The sequence below is a fragment of the Rhinopithecus roxellana genome, chromosome 8, assembly GCF_007565055.1.
Source record: "Rhinopithecus roxellana isolate Shanxi Qingling chromosome 8, ASM756505v1, whole genome shotgun sequence".
NCBI lineage: Eukaryota > Metazoa > Chordata > Mammalia > Primates > Cercopithecidae > Rhinopithecus > Rhinopithecus roxellana.
The window spans coordinates 33,663,259-33,685,309 of NC_044556.1; the positions used below are offsets into that span (position 1 = coordinate 33,663,259).

Sequence of the window (22,051 nt, forward strand, 5' to 3'; positions counted from 1 at the left end):
TCAAGCTAATAATCATGTTTAGTGGTATTGCTGGAATTAAAGTTTTTATATAAAGATTAATTGCATTTATAGAAACAAGTAATAAATAGAAAATGCACTTTAAAATGCTATCATCTACAGTAGAGACAAGATATATAAGAGATCTATAATTTCTTAAGATGTGAAAGACTACTATGGAGAAAGTTATATAACTTTATTAACAGACACTTTCAAAGATGTAAATAACTTGAGAGGCAACTCATTTTCATGAAAAAACTTAAAATCATAAAAGTTTTCATTTTTTCCAATGTTATTCCATGTAAATCCAATCAAAATTCCAATGGGGTTTCTTATGGGATTTTTATGATAAAACTAAAATGAAAGCATAAAACGCCAAGATAGCTAAGGCATTCCTGAGGATGAAAAACTATGTGTGTATGTCGGAGGATGGGATACCATTACCTATGACAGGTCTGAGGAGTGGCAGAAATGGCATTTCAAATTAGTGTGGAAAAGATGGGTTATTAAAGTTATGTTGGGGCAAGCAGTTACCCACATGGAAAAAATGAAATTGGATCAAGTCTGTGCACTACACACAAAAGATAAATTTAACAAGTTAATAGCTCAAATTTAAAGACAACATTTAAAATTTTAGAAGAAAATATAAAGTATATTTACAACCTCAGAGTAGGGAGAAATTTTTCAAATCAGATTCCAAAAAATCAAACTATAAAACACAAGTGGTATGCATTTGACTATATTAAAATTAAGAATTTATTTTCATTATAAGGCACCATAAAGAGAGTGAAAAAATAACCCATAAAGTTGGAAAAGATATGTTCAATGCACATAACTGAAAAATAATTACAATCAAGAATATATAAAGTATGGCAATAAAAATTAATAAACTTGTGGGCAGCACAATAGAAAAATGAGCAAAAGATACAAGCAGGCATTTCACAGAAAAGGAAACAAAAGCAGTCAATAAATGTCAAGAAATGCTCAACCACATTAGTAATGTGATAGATATAAACTGAAACTGCTCACCTTAATGACACAAATTTAGTCTGATGAAGTTTTGGCAAAGATGTGGAGTAGGAATTCTCAATCATTGCTGTTGGTAGTGTAAATTGATATAACTACTTTAGAAGAAACTTTCTAAGTAAAGAGTAAATTTTAATATGCATGTGCTATTTCATTGGGCAATTCCATTCCTAGGTGTAAACACTGGAAAAACTCTTGCAGAAGAGCACCAAGAGACATGTGTGCAGGAACGCTGACAGCAGCATGTAGAAGAAAAATACTGGAAGTAAATCATATGTTGTTATACATAGAAAGGATAAGTAAATCAAAGTGTATTTGTATAATGGAATACCATAGAGCTATGAAAATAAGTGAACAGCTGCTACTTGTACCAATTGGATAAATCTCAAAAACAAGATTTTTGAGCTTGATGCTGAGCTAAAAATGCAAGAAATAGAAGAATGCATATGGTATTATTTCATTTCTATAAAGTCAAGACTAATGAATATGTTGAAACTAATATAATAAAGTGATTATAATAAGTGAATATAAAACTAAAGAATGTATTATTTAGGGAAACAGACATATGTGATAATACTATAAATGAAGTAAGAAAATAGTTCCAAACTCAGAATAGGGGTTTCTCCAGGGGAATGATGAGCATTTAACTGGGGAGAAGTATATAGGGTAACAGTTAAAGATAATGTTATTTTTTAAGTTAGGTGATGGAGAAAGGGTTTTTTCATTTTGACTTTTTTTTTTTTTTTTTTTTTTTTTTTTTGAGATGGAGTCTCACTGTTGTCACCCGAGCTGGAGCACGATGGCACTATCTCAGCTCACTGCAACCTCTGTCTCCTGGGTTCCAGCAGTTGTCCTGCTTCAGCCTCCCAAGTAGCTGAGATTACAGGCACCCGCCACCACATCCAGCTAATTTTTGTATTTTTAGTAGAGATGGGGTTTCACCATGTTGACCAGGATGGTCTTGAACTCCTGATCTCAGGTGATCCATCCACCTTGGCCTCCCAAAGTGCTGGGATTACAGGTGTTGAGCCACCACACCTATCCACATTTTTCTTAAAATGTATACCTAAACTCATGTGCATGGTAGATTTTACAATTAAAGAGACTAAAAATAATACAAGGTTGTTGAAAAAAATTAACAATGTAAAAGGATACACAAGGTCACAATTTTAAACTATTCATTCTATGACTCATAATGGCAGTGATTCTTTCCAATACCCAATTGCTCAGATGGGATGCAAGTTTGATGGGGACTCACCTGGAGCTCTTAAGGAGCTATTGAAAATAAATATTTAATCTGCAGGTCATATCATTTATTTAGAAACGGGGATGCCGAATTCAATAGAAAATACCTTACTACATATAAATGGTAGCTCCACCCGATAGTCCTGAATACAGTAAACCTGGAGCTACTGGCCTTGCTGTTTGCTTTTGCAAATCCTTAACTTTGATTTGACATTCTGACTCTTTGGCTCAACTGTGTTCTCTTGACTATCTTGGGAAAATGCCTCACTCAGTTTAACTTGGATCAAAAGCTTGCTTACTTAACACAGGGAAGCAATGCTGTATAAATTAGGAAATTTCCATTGTGGGGACAGGTGGTCTTGTCACTGAATCGTGGATCTGGTGTTTAACTAGCTGATTGATTTTCTTATCTGCAAAATTGGTACGATAGTAATAATCCTCTTTATAGGGTAAAAGAAATAATAAAATCAAGCCCTCTGATGATAGTCTTTTTTTTTATTCGCTCTGCTTTAACTTTCTATTCTTTTAGAATTTCATTTTGTGACCAGTCCTCAAGAAAATGTAAATCCAAGTGCCCTGCCCTTTCCTTAATCGAGGGTCTGGTGTAATACAACAATATGCTTTTCCCCCAGGATTTAATTGTTGTCATTCATGGATGGAAAATATAATTGGAGTTTATTTATCCTAAGCCTTCCTCCCACACCCCTCCCCATAGGAAGACTTGGTTTCTATTATATTAGAGGCAGGTTCTGTATTCTTTTTGATTCTGTGAGTTTCTACATGTCTTTCAAATATATTGATTTTTGCTTATTAGCGTTGGTTTCGATTGCTTACAAAATTAAAGCTTAAGTGACATAAGCACCAAATACAGTCTCGGGCACATAGTAGGTACTTGTAGTGTTTGTTGATACGATTATTTTCACAATTGAAATTTTCCCTGAACAACATACACAAGGGCCTTTTGGTGGGGGTGGCAGGAGAGAGAGCATCAGGAAAAAGAGCTAACGCATGCTGGGCTTAATACTTAAGTGATGGGTTAATAGTGCCAGCAAACCACCATGGCACATGTTTACCTATGTAATGAAACTGCATACCCTGCACATGTACCCTGTAACTAAAATAAAATAAAATAAAAGTTTTTCCTGGCAGCACTTCTTGTAGACTTTCTCTGGTTCTGAGAGTAGAACAAAACACTTAACCTACCGATCATAGGAAAAATGGATACAATTTAGTTTCCAAATGTGGTAAATGGAGAAACCTGTCTGGACTCACAAGAACTCTGCTAAAGTGCTGAAATCCCATAATGAGCACCCATATTGCCGCCAACTGCATTCCTGGTATTGTCACAAAACAGTATCATATAAGCAATACAGAAAACATGTGCTAGAGTACATAAAGTAAATCAGAAGATGGAGAGATCATTAAGATACAAAGAAAAGATCTGAGTTGGACTTTGAAGAACTGCTAAGATTAGGATGGGCGGTGAGGATAAGGAGACACGGCAGGCAAGACATTACAGGCAACGAGTGGAGAGACAATCTGAGCAAAGACATGCAAGGCATGTTTGAGGACAAAGAATAGACCTTTGGCCAAAGCAGAAATGTATTATAGAATAATAGTAGTGAATTATGTTTGGAAAGGGTAGATTGGAGTTAATTTAAATACAAAATTCTAGAAATGGTCAAGTTGCAATTCTATGACTGTGGCTCATTTCAATATCATCACATTGTTTCTATCCATTAGCAACACAAAATAGTTTTTAGGGGATGTAATTTGAAACCATGGAACACTAGAGACTTATTGATGACCTTCAGGGGGGACATTTTGAGATCCAAACATTCTTAAATAAAATTATCACATAGTAATGACTTAAAGCCATTCCAAAAAACATGTGTGAATAGAATATTCAGAAAGTAGCACCTAAAGAGGGAAGATTTCTTAGGCACTGATTGTACAAATTACATACGAGTAATTCCACGTGGAAAAAAGCTTTAAGAACAGCTAATAACTTCCAAAGGTTTTTTTATTTATTTTTCCATAAAGACTTGCTTTGATGCCAGACACTAAATGTCCACAACAGAAAATTGAATCACAGTATCTAAACAGATGCTTATCAGCCCTTGGAACTGCCAAAAAAGCTATTAAACTGGTGCTTTCCATGGTGATGGTCTCCACCACCCTGTTAGGAGCCATGACATTGTTCTGTCCTTGTTGGGCAGAGAAGGTGGTGATGCTGGTGGTGGGAGGGTATAGGTTGAAGGACTTGGGAGGGTGTTTGTAGAAGAGAAGGTCTGTTGATTTACTGATTAACCACATACACATCTGGGTCAAATTGTTTCTGCATTTGGAAGCCTTTGTGATAACCATGGAATCAGAACATATAAAAATCCAACCTGGCAGGAGTGGTACTGACTGCAACCATGGCAAAGCTTATTCTCCTCACAGGTGGGTTTGTAATCAGAGATTGACCCTTCATCTTATCTGGTTTCTTTTTCTCTCACAGGCTCTGACAATCATGAAGTGGTCTTCATACTACATCTCTATACTTTTCCATTCTTCTTTCATCATTTCAAATTTCAAGTGAATCTTGTTATATACAAATCAGTCTGCCTCTCATTCTCTTAACCTCAACTGACTCTGGTAACATTTCTGCTTTTGTTAATCCCATAGACTTGGTCCTAAAGGAAAGGCTTACTTTCTCCCACTGTTAGTCTTACTCTTTGGTCTTTTGTTCGGCCATTCCTTTTTCTTTACTCTTCTTCCTATGCTGTCTCACTTTAATTGGAATAATGCTTATTGATGTGCTTGTGTCTTTGGACTAGCTTTTTTGGGGAAGAAAATCAGTAGGAACTGAGATAGAGTTATGCAAGTTGTCTTTGTTCTGCTGTTTCCAGAATTATTTCTCCATTTATTCCTCTATTGTCCTACTGAGTTGATGATGTATCATAAACATGTTAGAAATTAAATTATTCAAAGAAATTGATTCAGTAAGTTGTTTAGAGCCAAGTCATACCAAGAATTTATTGGTTGCTCTAGAGCTAGGATTTTCAAACTGTTTAAGTTTCAGAACCTTTTCCGAATGAAACCTCAAGCTCAATTTATAAAACAATCAGAGTAGAAGAATTCCTTTGTAGAAGTCAGGGAAAGTCATCTGGAGTCTCAGCCCCACAGTTCCTAGCTCTTCTCTCCTCATATAAGAGCTCCTGAAAGTCATTCCAAAAAACTCCTAAAGCCCAGAAGATACTGAATTCTCTGCTTTAGCAGATGCCTTGTCTGTTGGAAGGCTGTGTTTTATCACTCAGGTAGGGGAAGAAAGAATGGATGTGTCATCACTGAGTACAGTGACCAGTTGGTGATTTCAGGAAGTACGTCTTCCATAGATAGTAGACTTTGGACTCAGCATTCAGTAACATTTATTTGTGACATGGAAGGTGTAAGAAAAAGGCACCATGGTCATTTTTGATAAAGGTAGGGAAAGGTAGATCTACTGTTGTGTTCACTGAAAAGCCTTTGGAATCACCACTAAATTTAACAATTTGTGGCAAATTGGAAGGCAATCAATCCTTCAGAATTAGAATCTATGGGGTACAGACAACTGGTTCAAAGTACATGCTTTGTCTTTCTATCTAGGTCTTGTTCTTGTACTGAATGTGCAGCCGGGTAAGTCATGAACTCCATGTTTTATCCTTGAATATATACACATATATATGAGATAAACCATATGAGGGAAAGAGAGCTGCTGTTTGCTTCACAGACAGATGGGTTTGATTTGGGTGTAATCTAGTGTTTTGGATTGGCTGTCACTGCTATACTCTTCAGCATGACCATCTGAATTATAAACTGGTACTCACTGGGCTTCATAGGACTATGGGCATCTTTTCTTAGAAGGCTGCCACCTAGGCTTATCCAAAATCCCAAAATGAGTCTGTCAAAGTTAAAAATCAACAACTCCAAGTTACTGACTAGTTCTGAGTTAGAACCTTAGGATGCATCTGCAAGAGTGTTCATACTACCTCCCTCCACACAGAGATCAGGCATCTGAGGCACAGGGAGGGAATCAGTGGCAGGGCCAAAACTCACAGCACAATTCAGTGGCTCCTAAACCAGGCCATTGTCCCTCCTGCTGACTACACACAGGCTCTGCCTACCAGCTGACATGCTACTTCTCCAACTGGGCCCAGTACCGGTCAGGCCTGGGGCGCTTCACGCCTGACGACATCGACCCTTGCCTCTGTACCCACCTGATCTATGCCTTTGCTGGGATGCAGAACAACAAGATCACCACCGTCGAATGGAATGATGTGACTCTCTACCAAGCTTTCAATGGCCTGAAAAATAAGTAAGAGGAGGGAGATATTTAATTTGATATCCCCTTTTTCAGCACTTCCCAAACATTAATGCTTCCTAAAATGTAGTTCAGACCCATGGATCTGAGATGGAGACCAAGACTCTGCATTTCATTTTTATTTTATAATTGACAAAAATTGTATGTGTTTATCATGGAAAACATAATGTTTTAAAATATGAATATGGTGTGGAATGGCTCAATCGAACTATCAACATATGCATTTCCACAAATACTTAATATTTTTGTGGTGAGAACACTTAAAATGTACTCTTAGCAATTTTCAAAATACAATATATTGTTATTAACAATAGTCACCATGCTGTACAATATACCTCTGCAACTTATTCCTCATTTGTAACTTAGATTTTGTATCCTTTCACCAACATCCCCCCCAACCCCCACCCCCACAGCACCCCAGCCTCTAACCACCATTCTACTATATACTTCTACGAGTTCAACTTCTTTTAGATTCCACTTTTAAGTGAGATCATGTGGTATTTGTCTTTCTGTGCCTGGTTTATGTCACTTAACGTAAGTTCCTCCAGGTTTATCCACATTGCTGCAAATGGCAGGATTTCCGCCTCTTTTTAAAGACTTAATAGTATTCATTGTATATAAATACCACATTTTCTTTGTCCATTCATTCATCGATGGGCACTTAGGTTGACTCCACATCTTAGCTATTGTAAACAGTACTGCAATGAACATGGAAATTCACATATCTCTTCAACAAGCTGATTTCATTTCCTTTGGATATAAATCCAATAGTGTAACTGTGGATCATATGGTAGTTATTCTTTCAATTTTTTGAGGAACATCCATACTGTTTTCCATAATGGGTACACTAATGTTCATTCCCACCAACAGTGTGCAAGAGTTCCTTTTTGTCCTCATCCTCTCCGACACTTGCCTTTCATCTTTTTGATAACAGCCATTCTAACTGGATTGAGTGCTGTCTCATTTGATTTTGATATGCATTTCTCTGAAGATTAGTGATGCTGAGCATTTTTCATACACTTGTTGACCATTGGTATGTCTTCTTTTGAGAAATGTCTATTCAAGTCCTTGGCCCATTTTTTAATCAGGTTATTTGCTCTCTTACTACTGAGTTGTATAAATTTCCTATATATTTTTGATACTAACCCTTTATTTGACGTATTGTTTCCAACTATTTTCTCCCATTCCATAGGTTGTCTCTTGTCTCTTCACTCTGTTTCCTTTGTCATGCAAAAGCTTTTTAGCTTGATGTAATCACATTTGTCTATTTTTGCTTTTGTTGTTGCACTTTTGAGATCATATCCAAAAAATTTTTGTTGCAGCTCTTGGAGATTTTTTTAAGGTTTTCTTCCAGTAGTTTTACAATTTGAGGTCATAAATTGAGGTCTTTAATTCATTCTGAGTTGATTTTGTTCAGTTTAGTCATATTTAAGAGAAGGAAAGTACAGGTGATTGCCACTATCAATAATGATATTATCCGGAATGCAGCTACTAGAATTTAAGTTACAATGACTAAGAGTAAATAACCTCCTTTACAGCAGTGTTTCTGAAAGTGTGGTCCATTGACTACTTGCCTCAAAATCATGTAGGGTACTTAATTAAAGTGTTAGTCACTACTGCAATCCAACCTAATGTGAATCTCAGGGGAAGAGGTGATAAACCCAGATTTTTAATCTTGTCCTCCCACAACCCTTGCACTTAATTATTGCATACTTTTATGTTTGGAAATGTCTATTCTAGAGAATGTGTATAATTTTAAGCCAGTTAATTTATGTTAATGTTACAGAGGCTAAGAATGTAATTAAGCTCAAGCAACATTTACCATTTTATCTGATGGAATAGAATATTATATTAGCTATTCATGCTTTTTAAAGTTACGCATATCAAAGTTACTGCCAATACACAAAGCCCAGTTTCAAAATTTAGATTTCCCTAGGGAACCCCAAGTGCATTCATGACAAGAACAACACAAACAATTTTTATAAAGGAAGTTTTCAGTAGTGGAGGAAAATTGTTCTACAAAAGGCAAAACAAAAATATCTGACCAGATCCAATACTAAGGCAATGCATTTTAAATGGAGGGAGTCATGAAGATTGAAATTTATCTGTTTCTATCCTTGCTTTACAGGAACAGGCAGCTGAAAACTCTCCTGGCCATTGGAGGCTGGAACTTCGGGACTGCCCCGTAAGTCTTCTTGGAGAGCATGTTGTTCGTTTGCTATTGAAAACAAGTTAGCCCCATGTGATCACTGTCCCTTTAGACTTCACAGTCTAAGACAGGGTATTGAGGATGTACATAAACAAATATATGAATTAAATAAGTCGCTAAACCAGAACCTCAGTATTTAGCGGAACACATTTTATTTCATACATTTAATTTTTGGTGGACATTTTGGGGCCTTATCCACAGAGGTTTACTTACTGAGGTTCCCAAACAACCTCTTCTTAAAGTATTTCAAGAGTACAAACCCCGAGGAGAGTGTTGCAGTGCTTCCCTCTATTTATCTTCTGGTGTGGGGAAGAACGAGAAAATCACACAGATAAACAAGAGGACTTCTTGGAGGGTACATGAACTTGGCAGACTGTTTGGGGAAGGGACCCAGTGTGCTGGGTTGGCCAGGTATTCAAAGAAACAAGGGCAACTTGGGAGAAGGAGCAGAGTTTGGGGGGGATAACAAAATAAAGGGAATGTGAAGATACCATGGCTGGGAAGAGTAGTGATTACAAAGGAAGGAGAGGAGAAAACCAAGAACATGCTTTACTCTGGGCTATGGGTCCTGATGAAGGGCTCCGAGGCAGAAATTGAAAGCTCGATTTTACTCCAAGGTGTTGGGACCACCAAGGCCTCACCCTGCCTTCTTTGGTTCTCCCTCAGTTTCACTGCCATGGTTTCTACTTCTGAGAACCACCAGACTTTCATCACCTCAGTCATCAAATTCCTGCGCCAGTATGAGTTTGACGGGCTGGACTTGGACTGGGAGTACCCTGGCTCTCGTGGGAGCCCTCCTCAGGACAAGCATCTCTTCACTGTCCTGGTGCAGGTGGGGAAGGAAGTCACAGTCTTTGGCCCAAAAAGATTCAAAGTCTTTCTTTCCAAGGAGAATTGGGTGGCTCTAGGGGAAAACTAAACATGAATTTAAACTGATAGAATATTAGCAATGCAGAGATTCTTATGTATCATGCATTCATTAAACAAACATTTAATAGCAACAACAAAACAATATGTAAGCTGGGCGCCAGGTGCTGCTCTACATGTTGTTTTAAGAACCATAACTCACATTATCTTCATATTTACTCTACGGCATACATACTATAAGTATTATAATCTTTATTTTACAGATGAGGAAACTGAAGTACAGAGAGGGTTTAAGTAACTTGCCCCAGATCATACAACTAGTAGGCATCATAACTACCTCTGCAGTTTGGCTACAGAGTCCATTGTTTCTAAGTATTCCAGTAGGCTGCCCATTATTACTGAGCACATATTCTGTGGCAGACATTGTCAGGCTAAAGATAAGAATAAGATACTATCCTTGACTTTGAAGAACTTCTTCTGAAGTGGAAGACTGAAAAAAATGAACAATGACAGTGCATTGTGATAAATGCCATGCTAGAGGTCTACAGAGTACAAAAGTAACAAGGAAAGAGAGTACCTAAATCTTCTCTGGGGCAGGATCAGAAAGTGTTTCCTAGAGAAAGTGATGCTTGGGCTCAGTCTTGAAAGAAACTGGTGTTAACCAATTAAGTGAGGATGGGAATGGCACAAATGATATACAGATAAGTGTGAGCAAGTGGGTGAGTAATGGCTGTGAAGTTGCATGAAGAACCAGACAATGTGAGAACTTTCATATTATGTTCAGCAATTTGCACTTTACCCTTGACACAATGGGACTGTTTTGAAGAATTTTAAATAGTAGAGAGCTGGCTTTAACCATAGAGGATAAATTAGAAGGAGATGAGAAGGCATGGATAGAATTAGGAGGTTATTGCAGTAAATCAAGCAAGAAATGATCAGGGCCCCAACAAAGGCTCTAACACTGAGGGAAGAAGAGGATGTATATACGAGATATCAAGAGGATAGAATCAATAGGATTTGGAGATCAACCGGAAATGGGAAACGGAGAGGACCCCCAGTTTTCTGACATTGACGATGGGTTTGATTTTAATGCTATTAAGTAAGATGGTAAATACAGGAAGAAGTGTAGATTTGAAAGAAGAAGAACTGACCTTGAACTTGATGAGTGTGAGGTATCTGTAGGGCATCCTAATGGAATGCCCAGTAGGCATCAGATAAATATCAATCTGGAGTCTAGGACAAAAAAGCTTGACTTGATATACTTGGTTTTTAGACTTACTGTCTCCCAAGACAGATTGTTTGCTATACTATGCTACGTAACAGATCATCACCCAGCCTCTGAATAGGTTCAATGTTAAGTAATAGGTGAAAAGTCAACTTCCTTACTTGTTGAATTGCTCTAATGATCAGAAAGGAATATCTCTTTTCTTGGCTGGATCATGCTTCCAGTCATAACTTATAACTTCTGGTCATTGTTTCTAGTGCTGCCTGCAGAAGCAACAGAGAATAAGGCTGCACCTTTTGCAATATATGGGCTTAATGTCTTAAGACAGCTGTAATGCCTTGCCTATAATTTCTCTTATTCCAGTTAAATATCTTAGTTCCTTCAACCAATAACCACAAGACAATTTTCAGGCCCAGCCTTCACTGGAACATACTCTGGCATGCACTAATAGTGCAATTATAAGAACTACACCCAGTACTCCAAATGAGATTATAGTCGCACGGATACAGGTGGATTAATCTCTAGCATTGAATGGGAACCTATCATCTAGCTGTTACCACCTTCCTTATTGGCCAATTCACCATTTTATTTGTTGGGATGTCAGTCCTATAAAGTAGTTCATCTACTTTATGAAACAAATTTCTATACTGCTGGATGTAGGGTATCACTGCAACTATAGCTTCAAAGTATAGAGATACAATGGAGCTCTAGTGGTGGTCTGAGACCTGGGTTTTGGTCATTACCTACCTACTAACTCACTGTGGGACTTTGGTGAAAGTGTCCTAACTCTTATGCATATTAGATAGCCATAAAATTCAATAATATTATCTATCCTATCTACTTTATTAGGTTGTTGAAAGACTAAAGTAAAATAAAATATGTGAAAGCAATTTAAGAAAGAGAAGCATTATACAAACATATGTTTATTATTATTATTTAAGGAGCTAAAATCAGCATCATAGATGTCCTATAATGCCTTATTATTCTGTAGGAAATGCGTCAAGCTTTTGAGCAGGAGGCCAAGCAGAGCAACAAGCCCAGGCTGTTGGTCACTGCTGCAGTAGCTGCTGGCATCTCCACCATCCAGTCTGGCTATGAGATCCCCCTGCTGTCACAGTAAGTGATGTGCCTTATCTTCAAACTCCTGGAGGTGTCACTCACGCACACTAGGCCTGTCCTTGGTCTGGCTTGCTATTCAGGGACCTTGTTTAGGAGGCTTTAGAAGTGGTGTCCTGTGCCTGCGTGGGTGTGGGAAATGACCATCAGAATGATTTTAAATCCTCTACCCCACCTCAGGTACCTGGACTACATCCATGTCATGACCTATGACTTCCATGGCTCCTGGGAGGGCTACACTGGAGAGAACAGCTCCCTGCACAAATACCCGACTGACACTGGCAGCAACGCCTACCTCAATGTGGTGAGTCCCTGTACAGATGTAAGTGCAGACCAGAGATGATGATGTTAATCACACAGAGACTCTGACACATAGTAAACATAAATTCTGCAAGTGTCTCACTTAAACAACTGTCCTCACGTTGATCGTATTTCATTAATTACAACTTCACCAAAGTGTTTTGAAAAAATAAAAAAACTACTCCATCTGCAATTAACAGCATACAGTTTCACCTGTTGGAATAGAGGACTAATAAAACTAAGAACGGGGTCCGCAGGTGGTTGGGCCCTGTAACTAACCCACTGCCATTGCAGGATTATGCCATGAACTAATGGAAGGACAACGGAGCCCCAGCTGAGAAGCTCCTAGTTGGATTCCCTACCTATGGACATGTCTTCATCCTGAGCAACCCCTCCAACCATGGAATTGGTGCCCCCACCTCTGGTGCTGGTCCTGCTGGGCCCTATACCGGGGAGTCTGGGACATGGGCTTACTATGAGGTACATACATTGGACTGAAAAGTGCTCTGTGAATGCCATGCACTGTGCCTTAGGGCTAGCTAGAATCTGCTGAAATCTTGAATGTTCATTCTGTCTCTGACCTAAATGCTTTAAACACAGCTGCTTAAAGTGCTTAAATAACATTCATTTACATAATCCAAATGAAGAGCATTTAATAATGCATAATATCCCTTCACACAACAGACTACCTTTTTCATGTAATTTATATTAGCACACAGGTAATAAAATAAATATACCTCTCATATTACTGTGGGTTCCCAAAATCATTTGACAAGCAACTTGCTCCTCTTTACTACATATAAAAACCTGTAATTAGAAATTGAGCAAAACCCCAACTGGAGACATGAAAGAAGAAAAATTAGAAACATGTTTTTCTTTAATGGGAGTACCATTTAAAAGATTTGAATCTCTTGACTTTTGAAAGATCTGTACCTTCCTGAAAAATGGAGCCACTCAGGAATGGGATGACCCTCAGAAAGTGCCTTATGCCTATCAGGGCAATGTGTGGGTTGCCTCTTGACAACGTCAAGAGCTTCGATATTAAGGTAAGATCAGTCCCTTAAACGTGCTGAGGTCCCAGCCCTGAGTCCCAGAAAAGCAAGTGATTCCTGTTACCCTCTTTCTTTTTTTTTTTTTTTTTTTTTGAGAAGGAGTCTCGCTCTGTCACCCAGGCTGGAGTGCAGTGGCCAGATCTCAGCTCACTGCAAACTCCGCCTCCCGGGTTTACGCCATTCTCCTGCCTCAGCCTCCCGAGTAGCTGGGACTACAGGTGCCCGCCACCTCGCCCGGCTAGTTTTTTGTATTTTTTTAGTAGAGATGGGGTTTCACCGTATTAGCCAGGATGGTCTCGATCTCCTGACCTGTGATCCGCCCGCCTCGGCCTCCCAAAGTGCTGGGATTACAGGCTTGAGCCACTGCGCCCGGCCTACCCTCTTTCTTTAAACAGGCTCAATGGCTTAAGAGCAACCAATTTGGAGGCGCCATGGTCTGGGCCATTGATCTGGATGACTTTACTGGCACTTTCTGCAACCACGGCAAGTTTCCCCTAATCTCTACCCTGACGAAGGCCCTCGGCCTGCAGAGTGCAAGTAAGTGACTAGGCGGGAATGCCCAGGTGTATAAATGCCCCTTCTCCAACTCAAAAAGCAACCCTGATGTCTTCCCACCTGCCCTCTGCCCAAGGATCCTCTTTCCACTTCACCTTACTGCTCCTGCCCAGGTGAGAGACAAGTTCCACCCTTGAACTGCCATGTCAGGAACATTATGCACTTATGGGAAGCCAGGCCTGACTGGGTGGGTGTTCTAAGTCTGCTAAGTCTTAAGGGTGTGGAAGAGCCTCAAGAAATTATACTAACATCAGTATAAGTATCTACTTCTCTATGAATCCCTTATTCAAAGTCTTTCTCAGCCCACCTGGGGAGATTTAAGAAACCCTCACCAATGCTCACATATCTCCAGTCTGTGATTCAGGGGACGTATCAATTCTCTAAATCTTTTCCAGATTTTTCCTAGAATTTATTGGTTCACCATTTATGCCCAGATTCTAGAAAAGTGTTTTGCATACATTTGGTGGTTAGTAAATATTTTTTGAGTGATTTGGATGTTATAAGGAAAGAGCAACCTTTTTTTTACAATTGAAAGCAGGCTGGCTTGACACAATAGCTTTACTTAACTCCTGAATATGGAGCTACTTTCTCTTCTGAGTTGCAGAGATCCAGAGCCAGCTGCACTCCACCTCCACACGTCCACTCCCACAGTTCTCTTCACCTCTAGGTGAAGCTTAGAGCCTCTCCCAAGCCCACTAGTCTGCTCTTACTGCTCTGTGTTTCAGGTTGCACAGCTCCAGCTCAGCCAACCCAGCCAACAACTACTGCTCCCAGTGGGAATGGGAGCGAGAGCAGCGGCTCTGGAAGCAGCTCCGGAGGCAGTGGATTCTGTGCTGGCAAAGCCAATGGCCTCTACCTGGTGGCAAATAACAGAAATGCCTTCTGGCACTGCGTGAATGGAGTCACGTACCAGCAGAACTGCCCGGCAGGACTTGTCTTCGACACCAGCTGTGATTGCTGCAACTGGACATAAACCTGACCTGGTCTATATTCCCTAGAGTTCCAGTCCCTTTTGCTTAGGACGCATTGCTCCTACCTAAAGTCCTGCAATAAAATCAGCAGTCAAAACCTGAGTGTCCTTGGTTTTAAGTGATGTAGGTGGAAACCTTTTCTAGATATGAAAGCAGGGGCTATGCATGGGGGTGGAGTGGTGGAGTAGAGTGTGGGAGGAAGTGGTGGAGCTAAAGCACCATAGTCTTCTATCTGCCTGTGTTCATCTGCATGAAGGTTGGAAGCCATAACGAGGAAATGTCTGAATGTTTGGTGCATGGCTGGGATGAGGACATGAAAAGGATAGGTATGTCACCGGGCAGTTTTCCTCAGGAAGGAGCTGAGGTGCTTCCATGAGACTGGGGGACATAGGCAGTGCTGCCTGGCTTGCTCAAGGAGTGGAAGACCAGGACATTCTCTCCACTTCTACTGAAGACCTAGAGCTGTTCCGGCACCTCCGGGACTGACAGCTTTGGGAAGATTTGTGCGGTACACTCCATGTAGGGTGTCTCCCTAGCCCGTGGGCCAGCCAGGCTCCTCTTCTCAGGAGACAACACCTACCATTGGAATCGCAGTAGTGGCCCCCAGCTGCTGTGCTTCTACACATACCCACTCCGATGGCTTGGCTGATTGACTGGGATAGACAACCAGGCTCAAGAGGGCCAATAAGATCATCACACCTCAGCATCTGCAGCTGGGAACAAGGAATTGCCTGTCATCCCTCACGTGGGTGGGTCTGTAATATGTAAGCTCAGGAGCTGTAGCAAGGGACTGGGGAAGGAAAAGTTGTCCTAGATGTAGAGCTGAGCTACAGAGAAAAGCCAGGATGTGAGATGAGAGAGAACATGTACTGATAGATGGCTGTCTTCTTCTTCTCCTTCTCCTTCTCCTTCCTCTTCCTCTTCCTCCTCCTCCTCTTGTTCTTCTTCTTCTTCTTCTTTTCTTCTTCCTCCTCTTCCTCCTCTTCCTCTTGTTCTTCTTCTTCTTCTGTCTCACTCTGTCAGCAGGCTGCAGTGCAGTGGCATGATCTCGGCTCACTACAACCTCTGCCTCCCAGGTTCAAGTGATTCTCTTGCCTCAGCCTTCCAAGTATCTGGGATTACAGGCACATGCCAACATGCCCAGCTAATTTTTGTATGCTAACTGTATACAAAAATACTAATTGTAGTTTTAGTAGAGACGGGGTCTCACCGTGTTAGTCAGGCTGGTCTCAAACTCCTGACCTCAAGTGATCCAGCCACCTCAGCTTCCCAAAGTGCTGGGATTATAGGTGTGAGACACCTTGCCTGGCCAGATAGATGGCTTTCTAGCTCTTGATTATGGTTCCTTCCTGAGGCCCAGATGCACTTTTGCCTATGGATTTTGTGAAATATCCCTATAACTACATAATAAATTCCTCTTTGTTGCTTAAGCTGACTAAAGTTTGTTTCTTTTACATGCAAATGAAAGAAATCTCAATAAAGTAATGAGAATATAAAGGCTCATTTCTTTTTTCCGGCATTCTTACTATGTGTCAAACTGTTCTAAGGGTTTTACATGTATTTTCTTCTTTAGTTTTCCTAGCAACTTTATGAGGTGGATAACTCCAGGAAACTGAAGTAGAGACGAATTCTTTAATCTGCCCCAAATCACACAGCTAGTTATTCGCAGAGCCAGACACGTAGCCAGGTGGGCTGGCCCCAGAGTTCACAGTCTTATCTACTATGTTTTACTTGCCTCCCTTGACACACACCACATTGTTCTCATGGGAGATGACAGCACTGGTGGCAGTGATGAGGTGCACACCACTCTCTGGGCAACATCATTCATTCGTAAACTCACACCATTTATTGATTATTACGTGTCAGGTGATATTCTAGGTTCTGAAGACCTAGTGGTAAAGAAGACATACTCTGCTCTCATGGGGATTATATTTTGCTGGCGGAAGTGTTAGATGATAAATAAGCAAATGAACAAATGAGAAAAGTAAAACAGTGATAGAAAGTGACCAAAAGAGGAGACTACTTTATTTTGAGCAATCCCAGAAGGCTTCTCTGAGAAGGTCCTATACAAGATGGCCTTGACAATCAAAAAGAGTTGTCCGATTTGGGATCTGGAAAAAGTGTGCTTTGGGCAGAGGGACTAAGTACAAAGTCCTTGAGGTAGAAATGAACATGGAGTGTTAGATACAAGAAGCCCAGTATGGCCATGAGGTGGTGGGTACAGGGAAGAAATAGGCAGGGGTCAGATCATGCAAGGGCTTGAAACATGGTTAGAAGTTTGTGTTTTATTGTAAGTGGGCTGCAAAGCCATTGGAAAGTGATAGCAGGGATGGGGGGTGGTGACAGGATCTAAATTCAACATTGATGAGATGAGGCTAGAATAGGATTAAAGAATATAGGAAAATGGCACTCATGGTGATGGTAGCCAATGGATTGACTGAGCACTTGTGTGACATACCTTGAAGATTGAAGACATAGCAGTGGGGGACTTGTGTCTTCAATGAGCAGAGGAAGGCAAGAGACAGTAAAAGTGGGTATCACTAGTAATGTCATTGTATTTCTAGTCGAAGAATGATGACATCTGGAGTAAAATAGAGCATAGAAATTTTGGGGATGGCTTTTGAAAGGAGTTGCCTATTTAGGCCACTACTAAGGTAAATAGCACTAAGGGGGGACATGGGGATGTGGGGCTCTGGAGTTAATGAAAAAAAAGACATGACATCAGCTGTTGGCTTTGAGGAAGAGCGTCTTTGAACAACATGGTGTCCAGTGGCTAAATCAAAGTGGTTTTCAAAACTAGCACCTTTTTCAATGCCACTATTTTCCCACAAAGATTAATTCTGCCACCATTTCTAGAAAATAGAAATTACTGTAGCCAAAAAAAGTAGCATCTCCTCCATTTTTCTTCCTATTTTTACGTATTAATTGGTCATTCAAATGCATGTTTACTGTGCACCTACTGTGTGCAAAAAGAGGGTGAGCATGAGCTAGCTCCCCTGACCACTCTGACCTCACCTCCAACAATTCTCACTCACTCCATTCCAACTATGTCATCTTCTTGCTGTTTCTCAAGTATTCCAGGCATGTCTTGCCTCAGGGCCTTCATACAAGCTAGAACACACTTTCCATAGATTTCCATTTGACTCTTTCCCTCACTTTCTTCAGGCTTTTCCAGGAAGTCACCTTCGCAGTGAGGTCTTTCCTACTCACTCAACCTAATTTTGAAACCCCCTTTCTCCACCTCTCCCTGCTGTGCTTCTTTTGCCCTTTCTTGACACTCATCACTACCTGACCTACCATTCATTTAGTGTATTTACCTTTTTTATTGTCCACCTCCCTCACTAGAATTAACCCCCAGAGGAAAGGCATTTCTGTTCACTGCAACATTCTCACTGCCTAGAACAAGGGCTGGCATATTATAAGAGAATAAATACTTGGTGAATTAATAAATGAATTAGGTAAAGGAAGTGAGACAGGAATTAACAAGCTGACCCCTCATGTCAGGTGGTGTGTGGTCTATGGCACACTTCTCTCAGCAGACACAAAGGATTGGGTACTCCTGCAGTTTCATGCAGGTCAGTCCTGGGTGCCTACCACTTACAGGAGGATGAATTCTCTCTTCTTGTTACCTGCCTGCATTTTCCCATCCCCAGGCATAGAAGATAACATGTTATGCCCTGACTATGCTAAGAGGAATAAAAAGATGATGAAAAGATTAATGACAATAAAGAAGTAACAGCAACCTGTTTGAATACAATGTAAGAGACCAGAATATGCCACCTGAAAATAAGTATTATTTTGATTTGAAGGCAACCGAAAAGAGTCACATACAAGAGAACCTCTCTGCCTTCCCACTATATGCTAAAAAAACAGGACATACATTTTTAAAAGTCTCTTCTCCATTCTCTACCAGGAAGGACCAATGGTGGTGAGCTGTAGATGACTTGCATCCCAATCATTGCTGTGTGGTGTCCCGACCATATTTGGTGTCTCCTGATGCCTTGAGTACTGACTTATTAAACGTTTAGCTGTACAGAAAAAAAAAAAAAAAAAGCTGAATATTTCAAACATTGGGCAACGTACTTTATATAGGTTATGTCCTATTTAGTGAGTATTGTCCCAGGTTTCAGAGATGAGGAAATTGAGACCTTGTGAGGATAAGCAACTTGCCGAGGATTACAGAGCTGGTAGTTAATGGACCTCATTCTCAAAAATTAGGCCTTTCTGGCTCTCTTTAAACCACAATGCTGCCTTGCACAAATCAATGTCACAATGACTTGAAGAGGGACTTCCAGAGTGGAGCTGTTGCTTAGCAGCCAGTCTTAGTTACTCTTCATTTTCTTGGTTTAAGTCCCCATGTGAGAGTGGCAGCTCATGGAAATAATACATGAGAGGTCCAGGCTTACTGGAAGTTCCTCTGAGGACCTGTTCTTGCCCAGAACTACCGAGAAATCCAGAAGGTCCATGCTATCTTCTCTACCTGGGAACTTGAGAGGAACCAAAACCATATCATGGATCAGACAGCCATACATCTGGAACTTTGGTAATGGTTATCATGTTCTTGGACTCTAGTAGATGTATGAAAAGTCATCTTTTCAGCATTGGAGTCTAACTGGAAAGAAGGAGAATATTCACAAGGTCTCTGATTACACAAGGTCTCTGATTCTGGATGGAGGCAGAAAGAGTGTTCCACTCACCAAATTACGTGCTTCAGCAAGGGCCAGCTCCCGTCTTAATAAACCTGCACTGTTTTTTTCATTTGCACAAAGATACCCTTGGAGCTAGCTGCAGCCCTGGGCATGGAGGTGGTAAAGAGGAAATGCCTTAATATTTGCTAAATACCAAATATAGGTTAGTCCCTCACTGTATAAGATTTGTCCTTGTGTTAGCTCTGAAATTCTTATGGCATCCTTAGGAGGACAGAAATGATTCATGCCGTTTTAGCGATAAACCAAGGCTTAGGAAGTTTAAGTAACTTCCACAAGGTCACATAGCTAGTCAATGACAGACTAATACTTATTGAAAGCCAGTGCTGAAAAATTTCAAAGCCTTTGTTCATTCCTCTACCACCAGATGGTAGATGGAGGTTTTAAGAAAGTTTGGAAGATAGTATATAGAAAGCATATTTTCCTCCTCTCTTTCTCTCTTCTCCAGAATAGAGATCTCTATTCTCTTGGACAGGGATTCTCAATCCTGCTTTGAGTGGTACATTATTTTATAACACTCTATTTATTATCCTATAATTAGCATTAATTCATGGATAACATAACCTACTACATATAATTTCACAAACAACTTGGTATAATGTCTTAACTACAAAGTAAAGGAGAAAAAATAATTTATAACAAAATAATATGGATATCAGTATATAAATGTTTAGATGTAACTACTTTAGAGACAGTGAAGTAGTCAGATCCTTGCACCATAGGTTGTATAATGAATTAGTCTAAAATTAAGAGAAGATCAAAAGTCCTTTCATACAAGCAGTTTAGGAAAATAAAAGAATAGAGTTATAAGTGGACACCAGAACAAAAACCAGTATTAGGAGAATTAATAACACTCCACATTTACCAATTTCTCATAGCAGACAAAGGTAAATAGCTTTGGTTGAAATAGGAATAATACCTAGACAAATTACAAGCCATTGAAATGAAAAAAAGAAGAGAGTATAAATACGCTATATTTTTTACTGATGCATTATATTTTACCTGTTTATGGGGTACATGTGATATTGTTACACGTGTACAATGTGTAATGACCAAGTCAGGGTACTTGAGGTGCCCAACACTTTGAGTATTTATCACTTCTATGTATTAGGAACAATTCAAGTCCTCTCTTCCAGTTACTTTGAAACACACAATTTGCTATCAATAACCACAGTCACTCTGCTGTTGAATGACAGAACTTATACCTTTTATCTAAGTGTGTGTTTGTACCTGTTAACTTATCTCTCTTCATCCCCCACCGCCCACTCACCCTTTCCAGCCTCTAGTATCTATCATTCTATTCTCTATTCTCTACCATTATGAGATCAACTTTTTTAGTTCCTACATATAAGTGACATTGTCTTTCTGTGTCTGGGTTATTTCACTTAACATAATGACCTCAGGTTCCATCCATGTTGCTACAAGTGACATGATTTCACTTTTTTTTATAACCAAATAGTATTTCATTGGGTTTATATACTACATTTTTGCTATCCATTCATCTGTTTATTTAATATCTTTGTGAATACTGCTGCAATAAACACACAAATGCAGGTATCCCTCTGATATACTGCTAGATCATATGGTAGCTAGCAGTATTCATTGTCTGGAATTCTATTTTTATTGTGCTGTGGTTTAAGAGTGTGTTTGGTATGATTTTGGTTCTTTTACATTTGTTGAGGATTGTTTTATGTCCATTATGTGGTCGATTTTAGAGTATGTGCCAGGTGGCAATGAAAAGCATGTATATTCTGTTGTTTTTAGATAGAGAGTTCTGTAAAGGACTATCAGATCCATTAGGTCCAATGTTGAGTTTAGGTCCTGAATATCTTTGTTAATTTTCTGCCTCAGTGATCTGTCTAATACTGTCAGGGGAGTGTTGAAATCTGTCAATATTATTGTGTGGGAGTCTATGTCTTTTTGTAGGTCGCTAAGAACTTACTTTGTGAATCTATGTGCTTCTGTGTTGGGTGCCTATATATCTAGGAAAGTTAGGCCTTCTTGTTGAATTGAACCCTTTACCATTATGTAATGCCCTTCTTTGTCTTTTTTTTTAATCTTTGTTAGCTTGAAATCTGTTTTGCTGGAAATTAGGAGGCAACTCCTCCTTTTTTCTGTTTTCCATTTACTTGATGGATTTTCCTACATCCCTTTATTTTCAGCCTATGAGTGTCATTACTTATAAGACAGGTCTCTTGAAGAAAGCACACCATTAGGCTTTGCTTTTTTATCCAACTTGCCACTCTGTGCCTTTTAAGTGGGGCATTAAGCCCATTTACATTCAAGGTTAGTATTAATATGTGTGGATTTGATCCTATCATTGTGCTGTTAGCTGGTTATTAGGTTGGCTTGTTTGTTTAGTTGCTTTACAATTACACTGGTCTGTGTGCTTAAGTGTGTTTTTGTGTTAGCTAGTAGTGGTCTTTCTTTTCTATAT

At 39.7% G+C, this 22,051-nt stretch overlaps 1 protein-coding gene across 1 annotated transcript; it reads left to right on the plus strand.

Annotated features, from left to right (window-relative positions):
- The first annotated feature begins 4,688 nt into the window (after positions 1-4,688).
- On the plus strand, positions 4,689-14,910 carry CHIA (chitinase acidic). The gene is given in 12 exon segments (XM_010359091.2): positions 4,689-4,713; positions 5,899-5,928; positions 6,406-6,607; positions 8,742-8,798; positions 9,489-9,654; positions 11,906-12,030; positions 12,211-12,334; positions 12,625-12,810; positions 13,256-13,345; positions 13,347-13,376; positions 13,778-13,919; positions 14,663-14,910. Coding segments are annotated over 12 exon segments (1,425 nt in total).
- Positions 14,911-22,051: the final 7,141 nt, after the last annotated feature.